The sequence below is a fragment of the Eschrichtius robustus genome, chromosome 12, assembly GCF_028021215.1.
Source record: "Eschrichtius robustus isolate mEscRob2 chromosome 12, mEscRob2.pri, whole genome shotgun sequence".
Classification (NCBI taxonomy): Eukaryota; Metazoa; Chordata; class Mammalia; order Artiodactyla; family Eschrichtiidae; genus Eschrichtius; species Eschrichtius robustus.
Genome location: NC_090835.1, coordinates 44782629 through 44795752, shown reverse-complemented (window position 1 = coordinate 44795752; position 13124 = coordinate 44782629). Strand labels below are relative to the sequence as shown.

Below are 13124 nucleotides of genomic sequence, written 5' to 3'. Positions count from 1 at the left end.
GGTCTGTAATTTTCTTTTTTTGTAGTATCTTTGTCTGGTTTTGGTATCAGGGTGATGGTGGCCTCATAGAATGAGTTTGGGAGTGTTCCTTCCTCTGCAATTTTTTGGAAGAGTTTGAGAAGGATGGGTGTTAGCTCTTCTCTAAATGTTTGATAGTATTCACCTGTGAAGCCATCTGGTCCTGGACTTTTGTTTGTTGGAAGATTTTTAATCACAGTTTCAATTTCATTACTTGTGATTGGTCTGTTCATATATTCTATTTCTTGCTGGTTCAGTCTTGGAAGGTTATACCTTTCTAAGAATTTGTGCATATCTTCCAGGTTGTCCATTTTATTGGCATAGAGTTGCTTGTAGTAATCTCTTAGGATGCTTTGTATTTCTGTTGTAACTTCTCCTTTTTCATTCCTAATTTTATTGATTTGAGTCCTCTCCCTCTTTTTCTTGATGAGTCTGGCTAATGGTTTATCAATTTTGTTTATCTTCTCAAAGAACCAGCTTTTAGTTTTATTGATCTTTGCTATTATTTTCTTTGTTTGTATTTCATTTATTTCTGCTCTGATCTTTATGACTTCTTTCCTTCTACTAACTTTGGGTTTTGTTTGTTCTTCTTTCTCTACTTCCTTTAGGTTTAAGGTTAGATTGTTTATTTGAGATTTTCCTTGTTTCTTGAGTAGGCTTGTATTGCTATAAACTTCCCTCTTAGAACTGCTTTTGCTGCATCCCATCGGTTTTGGGTCGTCATGTTTTCGTTGTAATTTGTCTCTAGGTATTTTTTGATTTCCTCTTTGATTTCTTCAATGATCTCTTGGTTATTTAGTAACATATTGTTTAGCCTCCATGTGTTTGTGTTTTTTATGTCTCTTTCCCTGTAATTGATTTCTAATCTTATAGCTTTGTGGTCAGAAAACATGCTTGATATGATTTCAATTTTCTTAAATTTATTGAGGATTGATTTGTGACCCAAGATGTGATCTATCCTGGAAAATGTTCCGTGCGCACTTGAGAAGAAAGTGTAATCTGCTGTTTTTGCATGGAATGTCCTATAAATATCAATTAAATCCATCTGGTCTATTGTGTCATTTAAAGCTTCTGTTTCCTTATTTATTTTCATTTTGGATGATCTGTCCATTGGTGTAAGTGAGGTGTTAAAGTCCCCCACTATTATTGTGTTACTGTCAATTTCCTCTTTTATAGCTGTTAGCAGTTGCTTTATGTATTGAGGTGCTCCTATGTGGGGTGCATATATATTTATAATTGTTATATCTTCTTCTTGGATTGATCCCTTGATCATTATGTAGTGTCCTTCCTTGTCTCTTGTAACATTCTTTATTTTAAAGTCTATTTTATCTGATATGAGTATTGCTACTCCAGCTTTCTTTTGGTTTCCATTTGCATGGAATATCTTTTTCCATCCCCTCACTTTCAGTCTGAATGTTTCCCTAGGTCTGAAGTGGGTCTCTTGTAGACAGCATATATATGGGTCTTGTTTTCGTATCCATTCAGCAAGCCTGTGTCTTTTGGTTGGAGCATTTAATCCATTCACATTTAAGGTAATTATCGACATGTATGTTCCTATGACCATTTTCTTAATTGTTTTGGGTTTGTTTTTGTAGGTCCTTTTCTTCTCTTGTGTTTCCCACTTAGAGAAGTTCCTTTAGCATTTGTTGTAGAGCTGGTTTGGTGGTGCTGAATTCTGTTAGCTTTTGCTTGTCTGTAAAGCTTTTGATTTCTCCGTCGAATCTGAATGAGATCCTTGCCGGGTAGAGTAATCTTGGGTGTAGGTTCTTCCCTTTCATCACTTTAAATATATCATGCCACTCCCTTCTGGCTTGTAGAGTTTCTTCTGAGAAATCAGCTGTTAACCTTATGGGAGTTCCCTTGTATGTTATTTGTCATTTTTCCCTTGTCGCTTTCAATAATTTTTCTTTGTCTTTAATTTTTGTCAATTTGACTACTATGTGTCTCGGCATGTTTCTCCTTGGGTTTATCCTGTATGGGACTCTCTGCGCTTCCTGGACTTGGGTGGCTATTTCCTTTCCCATGTTAGGGAAGTTTTCGACTATGATCTCTTCAAGTATTTTCTCAGGTCCTTTCTCTCTCTCTTCTCCTTCTGGGACCCCTATAATGCAAATGTTGTTGCGTTTAATGTTGTCCCAGAGGTCTCTTAGGCTGACTTCATTTCTTTTCATTCTTTTTTCTTTTTTTCTGTTCCGCAGCAGTGAATTCCACCATTCTGTCTTCCAGGTCACTTATCCGTTCTTCTGCCTCAGTTATCCTGCTATTGATTCCTTCTAGTGTAGTTTTCATTTCAGTTATTGTATTGTTCATCTCTGTTTGTTTGTTCTTTAATTCTTCTAGGTCTTTGTTAAACATTTCTTGCATCTTGTCGATCTTTGCCTCCATTCTTTTTCCGAGGTCCTGGATCATCTTCACTATCATTATTCTGAATTCTTTTTCTGGAAGGTTGCCTATCTCCACTTCATTTAGTTGTTTTTCTGGGGTTTTATCTTGTTCCTTCATCTGGTACATAGCCCTCTGCCTTTTCATCTTGTCTCTCTTTCTGTGAATGTGGTGTTTGTTCCACAGGCTGCAGGATTGTCGTTCTTCTTGCTTCTGCTGTCTCTCGGATCTTTGTATTAGGGTCCACTTCTGGGGTAAGCCAAACAGACACCCACATGATGCAAACGTGCAGACTTGCCCCGTCAGTGGAGCATTCACTCTCAGGGGAAAGGTGTATCCTTGGGGCCTTACAATTAGTCGCTAAGTCTGCCCTCAGGACCATCTTTGGGGCTCTGAATCTGATGCTTCTTCTCAGTGGCACACCCTTGGCCTTCTCTCCTTGAGGAGCTGGCTACTCTGTTCTCTGAGCTTTGCCAAAAAGCTTTCTTTTTTTTTTTTAACACTTAAACTATATCTTATTTTTGTGGTTGTCTATCCCGCCCCCCATCCCCCACCCCTGACCATGAGTTCCTTGAGGGCAGGGCCGCCTCTTCTTCACTGCTGGACCCCCAGCCCCTGGCCAGTTCTGCAACCCATCCTGGGCTGGTAAAGACCACTCGCTTGTGAACACAGGCACCCACAGGCTGCAGCGGAAGATGGGGCACTTGATGTGTGGCTCTACATGAGTCCAGCTGTCTTCAGCCTCTCCTGGGGCCATGGGAGGAAGCCAAAGAGAGAAGGCCCTAGTGATGCCACTCTGTGCCTGCCTCCAGGGTTGGCTGTGTTGTAGATGTGGTCCTGGGCCCACCTCCAACACCCACTACATGGTGGGCTGGGGTCTGCCCATCACCAGCTCCTCTCTTCCTCTGCCTTTTATAATTCCAGATTGCATGTTGCTCTGGGAAAGCTAGAAGTTGGCCAATTTTTATCTCAGCAAAAGCAGGGATGGCTCCATAAATGCTCAACCCTATGAAAACCTTGGTTGTCAAGCTGCATTGTGGGAAATTCTCAGAGCTCTGCCTGGGCTCCAGTACCATATTCCCTTCATGCACTGGGACACCCTCTGGGACCCTGCTCTCCTCCATCCTCTCCTTTCTCCAAATTCTCACTCTTTCATGATTGTGTAGACAACTCACAGTTAGAAAGTCAAGACCAGGAACTGTCCCCTGATCTTCATTTCCCAGCAATGAGCACATGCTGTGTATATGGCAGATGCTCAGTCAAGGTCTACAAAGTGAAAATGTGTTTGGCGGGGGGACATGCATTACTTGCTGTAAGCACTGTCAAGACTGAAGACTGAAGGTGGGTTTACTCAGCCCACAGTGTCCCCTACAGCTGACCTCAACCATGGACCAACAGGCTCCAGAGCCAACCCTTCCCCTGAGGCATAAACAGAACTGCTGAAAATAGTCCAGTTGACGTTACCCTTCTAAGATGACCTCTGCCTCTGGCCCTCCTCTGTTCTACATTTGTGCTCTGCTGAGACTGAGAAGTGCCCCCAGGGAATAACCTGCTTCCTGCTAAACAGATCAGACATCTTTCAAGACTTCTGGGGTTGGCCTGGACATTTTAGCATGTCAAGGACCGAGCAGTCCTCGGAAAAACCAGCAGTTTTCCATACAAGTGCTTTTATATTTTTTATTTTAAATCTTCATCCTGAGAGATGCATGGATTTTTGAGCCGAGTATGAAATCATTTTTCTGTGTGTGATGTTGTTGAACTAAGTTTTTTGTTTCTATGCAACTGATAAATTACACATGGGTGCCTTAGTTTAGAGAAATTTATGCACAAAATCATGTTTTGAAAACCAAGATCCTTTGCAAATTTTTTTGGAATGCTCATAATTCAGCAGGAATGGTTTTGTGAAATGGAGTGTCTTTTTGAAGTGCTTATAATACCCCCTAAATTTGTTAGTTTCTAAGTCTGAACTTTGAAATGCTCTTTCTTTGTTGTTATTTGTTTACTTTTATGGTGTGGAGACACTTATTACCATGAGTAGTTGAAAAGCCCTGCAAATGTTTGAGGACCACATTAGCTGTGGTATCTTGGATACTGAAGTGAATGCCTGCTAGGTTGGATTGGTGTTCCTGGCCTACATATAATAAGACACCTTCTCCTAGTCCACATAGAACACGTAGCTGAAGGGGGGCTGTGTAGCCAAGTGATCTGAACACACTTGCCCACTGTCTCACGGGTCTCAGAAGGAAAACTTCCCATGTGGGAAACATGTCCACATTATATATTGCGTGCTGTGCGAGAGACCTCATGACTTGGTGGCCCAGCTGTCCCAAATGGACACATCCCCACTCAGACTGATGGTAGGAAGGGCTGAGCAACCACACGACAGCCGAGAAGCCTCCCAACAGCATTTTTGAAACCCACAGACCAAGCACATGCTGCTTAGAACAGTTACTTGTCTCATCCAGCCTGTCCACGCTCTTCCAGCTGGGCCACGCCTCCTCCTCCCTCGGCTGCCTCGATGCAACCTCCAGCGAAGAGGTCCTCAGGTCATCTTCTCTGCTGAGTGAGAACACAGACTGTGACCGCTGTGGAGAGAAAAGAGGGGAAGGGGTGACCTTGTAAGGCACAGTCCCCAGGAGGAGTGCCTTCAGATCCGCAGGCGTCCCACCGCATGGAGAAGACACAGCTGATGGTAATGGCTTTTCTCGTGTTGAGGTTTAGAAGTTGCAGATCAGTGCATCATGCCATATAATGGCACACATGGTTCCTGTTTATTCCATTGCAAGCACGCAGGCCTGCCAGAAAGCATCAGAGATGTGGTGGAATCCGACAGAGCAGGTTCTCACATGGCTCCTGTTTACCCAGCCATTCTCTTGGCCAAGATTTCTTAGGGCCAACTGTGTGTGATGAAAATGAGAGCATCTTCCCTTCAAAGACCTCCAAACCTGAGCATTTCAGCAGTATAAGTAGAAAGTTATAGCACAATCTAAGTGCTGCAATAGACAAGTGAACCAAGGATGATCAGTCCACAAGCCCAGAGCCTTTGCAACACATTCCCATTTAGTTAAAAAAAGGAAAATAAACTCTAACCTAAGGGCAAGTGGTACAAAAGGGATTTCAAATGACTGACAAGAAACATGTTTGAGCTGTATCATTTCTATATGTTACAAATGTTATACTGAGAATCTGAAGCTCAAATGTTCTGTGTAGGGAATTTCATCAAACAGAAAGAGACCAATTTTTTCCATTGTCATTTAATGAAAGAATTCCCTTCTATTGGTGATTTACTTTGATCTTTCTATATGGGTGAAACAGGAACGAAAGCGTCTCTGAGATAGGAAGCGAAGTACCCATCTCTGACTCAGGCCCCAGGCAGTTTGGCGCCACCAGGTGGCCAACCTCAACAACAACAGCCCTGCTGCCTTCTCTCCCAGGAGGAACTGGCTCATCTTGGTAACTTTCTTCCTCTCCCGCCACAGGTCCTGAGAGTAGGAGACAAGAGGGGAGCATGTTTGGAGAGCTGTGGGCAGGGCCCTCGGGCGGCTGAGGCTGGACTCAGGACTCAGCTGTATCTGGGCTCCAAGACCACCTCTGCTACAACACCTTGGCTGAGTGACTCAATTTGTTGAGAAGCAGAAATCTAATCTTGCTCTGCACACAGTAATTGCATAATAAGTATGAGCTTTAAAAAGGTGTTTGAGAATAACAAAGGAGAATAGCAAACACTGGATCCAGGATATATAGGTGAGAAAATTGAGCATGATGACCAGGGTTTTGGGAGAGGACAATGCACTCTGTAGCCTTGCCCCGAAGGATGGTTAACCAGTCTGAGAAAAGACTCAGAGAGGACTGAGGATCGAGTCCTAGCATCACCATCATCGCAGGCTAGGCCAGGGCCCAGCAGCCCTCAGACATAGGGCGTCTGGCACACTTTGTTGGAGAGGGTGGTACAGCCAGTTCTGGTCCAGAAGGAGTCATAGGAAACCTCTTCTATTTCCCCTCACAAGACCTTGAGGCCGATCCAGGAGGAAGATGGGTTTGCATAACAACTACGGAACGCTTTAAGCTGTGTATCAAGGGTCACAAACTGCCTCCCACTCCTTTGATTACAGAAGAGAGTATGACGGGTCTCCAGACCTGCCGTTCGATGCACGGTCACAGGTTAATGCAGCCCAGGAGTGGAGGAGCTCTCCCCCTCTTATCGATTAGATGAGATTCAGTGTGCATTCAGTTCAAACAGGCCACGGTCTGTGGGAAACCCCCTTCCTCAAGCTGGGCTGAGGGTCCTGGCGGCTTCTATTCTTGCTGTGTTATACGGCACTCTATTGCAACATCTGTTTTTTTGCCTGGTGCAAGCAACTGAAGGAGGTTAATGGACTGCTAAGGGTGACATCCCCAGCCCCTGGCACAGTAACTGGTACGGAACTGGAAATCAATGAATGTTTACTGTGGAGTGAATGTGATTTGGGGTGGGCTACAGGATAGGTTTTCAGAAGTGCCTGATGATGATGATGATGATGATCTTACTAACTTCTTGGATGACACTGGGGATCAAGAGAAACAAAGAAGAATCCCACTGTCATCCTCATTTATGTCATGGAGGGCAAGGTCTTACTTGGAGGAGAGAAAAGCTAACACACGCGTCAAGTGGCTCTCAGTTGGGTACCAGTTCCATCATTCAGAGGGCACAGCAAGCACTGACCCTGTCTCTAGTGCCCTGAACAGCTCTGATACTTCACAACAACCAAGGTTTTCTTGGGGTTGGGTATTCAGGGAGCCATCTGTAATTTTGTGAAATCCTTGACAGATGATGAGCAGCTATCACAGAGGCAGAGATTAAGGGTGACAGTCTGTTGGCAAGTGAAGTTGTTAAAAATGAAGAAAAAAAAATCCTTCCATGGCAAACCCCCATATATTCAGGGGAACATACCCTTGACACGCCTTCCACCTTGGACTGGCAAGAAGACCCCCCTTCTGTGTGATCACACGGCTCTTCCTGTCTCTCCTACAGTCTTATTCCAACATATCGACTCCTCCACAGACTGTGAGCTCCTTGAAGACAGGGATGGTCTTTTGGGTGTGACCCTCGGTCCCATGTTTGTGACTGAATTTGTAGGATGTAAGACACAGGTGTGGCCCTAAGGAGCTGATGGCCTATTGCCAGGTGCAGTATTACTGCAGCCTCACCTGAGCTGTTTTCTATACCCTGGTCTTTATTTTTCTATCTTCACACTTCTCACTGTAAATCACTGAATACATGTTTGAAAGAGAGGAAATGATAGTATTTCATTTTGCAGTGGCTCAAACAATATTTTATTTCTGTATGTGTGTGGCTGTAGGAGGTGGCTGGGCTGCATTTCTACAGGACAAAAATGCTCCCTCACCTACAAAAGCCAAGATCAAGAAATGAAAAGTCCTTCTGTGGTCCCAGCAGGGAAGATGGGATCTATGTTTTTCATGAGTTGAGGATGCCAGGCTTTTGTAATCTATTTCAGGCAAGCCATTGTTTCACACTAGGAAAAACAGCTATACCCTGACAATCACAAGAATCCCCAAAGAGCTGACTCCAGCGCATCTCAGGACACTGCTGGCCTGCTGTCTCCAGCCAGGGTGGAAAAGCCCCAGACCCTAGACCCAGTTTTGCCACAAACTCATTGCAATAAACATATTGCCCAGAAGATGGCGCAACCACGACACTTTTACTTGCCAGTTGGTTCAAACTCTGTGGCTCTCGGGAAGTGATGGGATTACTTGATTAATTTATTTGCCTTGTTTCCCTGGCTGGGCCCTCTGTGCCCACCCTTTCGTTCCCACCCACAGCTTTTGTTTTTCTTCCTCTTACCCACCCTAGGGTCCATGGAAGAAACAGGGCTGGTGATGTCAGGTCAGGCGGGCCTGAGTTACAGTGTCTGCATGTGTATGCTGGGGGGCTGGGCATGGAGGGTGGAGTCCATGGGTTCAGGAATGTTAGCATGCCAGCAAAGCCTTGCAAAGATAGACTGAGAAGTTCAAACAGGCCCCGCCTCATAACTCTTTGGGCATGAATGGGTAGTGTGTTGGGTAGGGTCCATGCCAGCTCCTCCTCTTGCTATGTGGGATCTTGGGAGCATCTGTTCTAAGCTTCAGTTTCCTCACAGAAAGGAATCAGTGCCATGTCTAGCACACAGAATGCACTCAGTAAATATCAGTCAAAATAATAGCATTTATTAAGCTCTGCCACTGAGCCAGGGCAAGACCTCCATCCCCTCACTCAGTCCAATTGGGTGCACATGAGTGAGCTGCGGCAGCCTGGAATAACTTGCCCAAGCACAAGGTTGGCGCAGGGCGGAGGCAGGGCTTGACCTTGGGTCTGTCTGGCTCCGAGGTGATGCTCTTCCATGCCCTCTTGCTGCTGTGCCTGACACCCTTTGCTGAAAGCCTGGGGACAAGGCACTCCTGGCTAGCATGCTCCAACGCAGCAGGACCTGCCATCCAAACCAGCTGGTTCTGAAGCTCTAGGCAAAACTTGCAGTGTGATCATCAGTTACCTTTGTTAAAGCTTCTGCAGCCGCTGGTCCCCCGTGTGGGCAGCAGCGTCCTGTTCTACCTGTATTTCTTGGAATGGTATATTGTTGCTATGACTGCAATGATTATCATCACTGCCACCAGGGCAGGCTCCCTGGGGCACTAGTCATGGCTTCAAAATAAGTCTTTGCTCTCAAGGAGCCCACATCATAAAACAGGGAGAGAATGTTTTTAGTATCAAGGGTTTATGGGCAAAGGGATCGATAACAGTGTTCATATGAATAACAACTGAGACATAGCTTTGCTTTGTATTTTTAGGGTCGGGCATAGTCATTAAATTCAATCCAATAATTATAACAATAATGAAAAATACTTTAGGTCTGCCCTATAGTCATTTAAAGGAGTGAGCAAATGTGAGGGAGGAAAATGACAAAAGCACAAAGGGAGAAGGCTGAGGAAAACAGGGAAGGATAGAGAAGAGACAGAGTCAGACAGAGATGCACCTTAGTCCCCGGGCATAGCGTATGCCCAGCCTCTGCTGTCATCATTATTATCAATAGGATCACCGTATTTATACAGAGACGACTTTTTATATACACGCGCCCAAAGAGATAGGCACTAAATGAATTATAACCCCTGCACTGGTGCCTTTCAGGATATTGCATCTTAAGGCTTTGAAAGCTAGATTGCACTGACCCCCCTACTGGCAGAGAACCACACAATAAAGGAGGAAATTAAAAAGAGGACAATCACACTGAACTTTCTTTCAAGAGAATAGATGAGAAATCCTGTCAGCGTGGGGATGGATTAAGTTTGGGTTTTGCAGTTCAGCCCAAGGAGGGAGGCCTGCAGTGTTATGGGATTCTGCATAGTTACCCCTGGAGCCAGGGTATTCGTGTCCTCGGAGAACTGAGGATAAAAGAGGAAGCACTGCCAGGAGACCACTGGTTTAGGGCCATCCAGGGTCTGTAGGTCAGGGTGCCCTCCTGAAGATATCACGAAGAGGCCGTCCTTAAGCCTGCAGCCTTCCCGGCATCCCCCACCAGCTTTGGGTCAATGTACTGACGCCCAGCTCCGCCCCAGACCCCGTGAGTCAGCGCCCCTGGAGTGGGGCTCAGGCAGATGAGGAAGATGAGCGTCTGGGGCGAGAACGGCTCGTGGAAAGGTGGGAGAGCCACCTTCCTCGAAGTCCCCAAGAACCGAGGCTTGGCCTGCTGGTTCACGTCCAGGCTCTGGCCAGCCTCCAGAAGCATTTCTGCTTTTATGCCCTCTGCTTCTCGCACCGTCTTTATCTAGCTCCCTAGACCAGAGCTGTGTAAGAAAACTTTTCAGGGAGGCTGGAAATGTTCTGTATCTGCACTGCCCAATAAAGTAGCCGCCAGTCCCAGGGGCTGTTGAGGACTTGAAATGTGGCCAGTGTGACTGAAGAACTGGATTTTAAATTTAACTTTAATTAAATTGTCACTTGTGTCTTGTGGTCACCATATTGGACAGTGCAGACCTAGAACCTCTGGGATGAAAGGGACCTTAGGGATCGAGTCCATTGGTCTCACGTTTTAGAGGAGGAAGCTAGATCAAAAGCTTTGGAACAGGAAAAAGGTATTCAACTCCCGACCCCCCTGATCACTAGCTGTGGGAGCTTAGGCAAGTTATGCTAAAACTATAGTTTCTCTACCTATAAAATGGGCCCAATAATACCTGTCCCCACCTTTTGGTGGAGAGTAAAAGAAATAACATGTGATGGGGTGCTTTTCCCATGTCTTCCTTTCCAGTTTTTTTTTTTAATTGAAATATAGTTGATTTACAATACTGTATTATTCTCAGTTGTACAGCAAAGTGAGTCACCTACATATATGTAGTTTTTCAGATTGTTTCCATTATAGGTTATTATAAGATATTGAATATAGTTCCCTGTGCTTCACTTAGTATGATAATCTCTAGGTCCATCTGCATTGCTGCAGATGGCATTATTTCATTCTTTTTTATTCTGCCTTTCCAGTTTTAAATTGCACCTGTGTGTTGCCCTGTCCCTTGCCCTGTGCTATGACTGTGGGCACCTGCAGCTGATAGAACACCAGCCCTGCTGGCCAGTCCTGCTCTTTCTTGCTGAATTTCCACACCGAGGGCCCAGCCTCTATCCCATTTTCCACACGTCCTTGCCGGGGCTGCTTAAACACATACCAAAGGATTTTACGGGCTTGGTGACTCTACCACAGACGTGTCAGGCCCAGACCCTCGGAGCACAGGAAGGACACTGTGCTTTGTGGTTGGGGATGACGAACAAAAAGGTCTACTCACACCCCGACTTCCCGCCCACGTCCAGATATGACCTCAGAAGGCAGTGGCAATTCTCCCGTCATTTCTCAGTTTCAGTAAAGCAAGTGCTCAAGTTGTAAGAGCACACCTGCCCTTCAGAAAGCCATTTTTTCCATGGGACTCAGTACAACTCTTTTCAGGATTAATTTTCAAAAGCCTATTGACATCGTTATTTTTCCCAGACTGGTCTCTGTGTAAAAACCCACCTCCATGTGTGTAAGAGCCCAGGCCTCCTGGCCCCCACTCAGCGCTCTCTGTATCTCTCCCTGCTTTCAGGAACCTCAGGCTGTCTGGCGGGCACATGTGCTAACTATAGATGTTAAGCGTGGTGTCCCCATTTCTGTGGGGAGAACGGCTCTGACCTGCACACATGCAAGGCACCTGTAGGGGGTGGGCCGGCATGGCGTGGGGACTCACCCAGGAGGTAGTGGAAGCTCGGTGGCCTCCCGGGGAGGCTGTGGTCGCCTCGTCAGCTGCCTTCGCACGGCAGCTCTGGGGCTGTGGCCACTCCGGCTCCTCTTCCACGTGCTGCTCACTTTTGCTCTTCTGTTTTCTTATGATCTGGGGAGGAGGCGGGTGACAAAGGGGACACATTATTGGAGAGGGCTCCAGTGCTATGTGGGGTAACTGGGACCATCTCTGGGAAATTTTTAGCCATGTAAGAGCTTAGTTTCAGGGTCTTCCCTGGCGGTCCAGTGGTTAAGACTTTGCCTTCCGGTGCAGGGGGTGCAGGTTCAATCCCTGGTTGGGGAGGTAAGATCCCACATGCCTCGCGGCCAAAAAACCAAAACATAAAACAGAAGCAATATTGTAACAAATTCAAAAAAGACTTTAAAAAAAATGGTCCACATCAAAAAAAATCTTAAAAAAAAAAAAAGAGTTTAGTTTCAACAGAATACCATCTGATTTCAGGTCTGTCTTATGATAAAACAGCACAACTAAAGCCTTGAACATTCTACATCACTTTACAGTTTACAAGTAGTCCTTTTACAATGCTGACAACTTCTATTTATTAAGTGCCTACTGTGTGCCAGTCTCTGTGCTTGGCACCATATATGCTTTACCTCATTTAATTCTCAAAATAATTCTAAGAGCTACGTACTATAACTCTCCCCATTGTACAGATGATGAATGAGGCTCAGGGGTTATCGGTTAAGGACACACAGCTCATAAATAGTGGAAGTGGATCGCAAACCCAGAGTCTCTGGCCATACACCCTGACTTTAGGAAGTGTCTGAAAGCCCTAAGGAGGGGGCAGATACCAAGCATCAAGAGGGAAGCCTTCAACTTGTTTGCACCGCTTGCTAGTTTGGGCATGGCCACTTGGATTTAATGAGTCCATTTGTACGAAGGTCTCTGGGCTGGGTTCCTGGCTCCTCACCCACCAGCTCAATCCCTAAAGGCAACCACGTTCACACCGCTTAGTTTTTGCAGTGCAATTCAACCCCTCTGCATTAGCCCCAGAGTACAATGGAGAAAGTGAGAGGAACAGAAGAAATGGTGCCCAAGACAACAAAGGCGCCTATGGCGGCTCTTCTGCTCACCAAAGGCCCTGGTCCAGGCCAGGGTGGTAAATTGCAGCCATCTGGACGCTAGGGCCCACCTACCTTCTGCAGGATGGTCGTGGCCAGTTCCTCAGTCAGCTCCTCCCTGTGGTCCCGCAGGTAACTGGCCTCATTCTGCTTGTCCTGCAGAGGGAGGAAGAGAATGTCGTGAGCTGTGGGTGTGTTTGGGAGACTTGGCAATCGCTTTCTCAGGAGTCCTGACCACAAATGCAGGGGGAGGATAGGCTCTAGTCAAGGATGGCTATCATGATGACGGTTTCCCCACAACCTGCACTTTCTCTTGGCAGCCAGGACCCCACCCACACCTCCTCCCAAACAGACGTTGTGACGGGGCGGCAG

At 46.0% G+C, this 13124-nt stretch overlaps 1 protein-coding gene across 2 annotated transcripts in view; it reads right to left on the bottom strand.

Moving 5' to 3' along the window:
- Nucleotides 1-13124, bottom strand: part of MYRIP (myosin VIIA and Rab interacting protein) — a 220533-nt gene that overhangs the window by 59325 nt on the left and 148084 nt on the right. For both annotated transcript variants that reach the window (XM_068557723.1, XM_068557724.1), the window contains 3 exons: nt 12828-12908; nt 11638-11781; nt 4853-4985 (listed from right to left, as the gene is read on the bottom strand). In XM_068557723.1, the coding sequence (XP_068413824.1) occupies nt 4853-4985; nt 11638-11781; nt 12828-12908 (358 nt within the window). The remainder of the gene's footprint in view (nt 1-4852; nt 4986-11637; nt 11782-12827; nt 12909-13124) is intronic.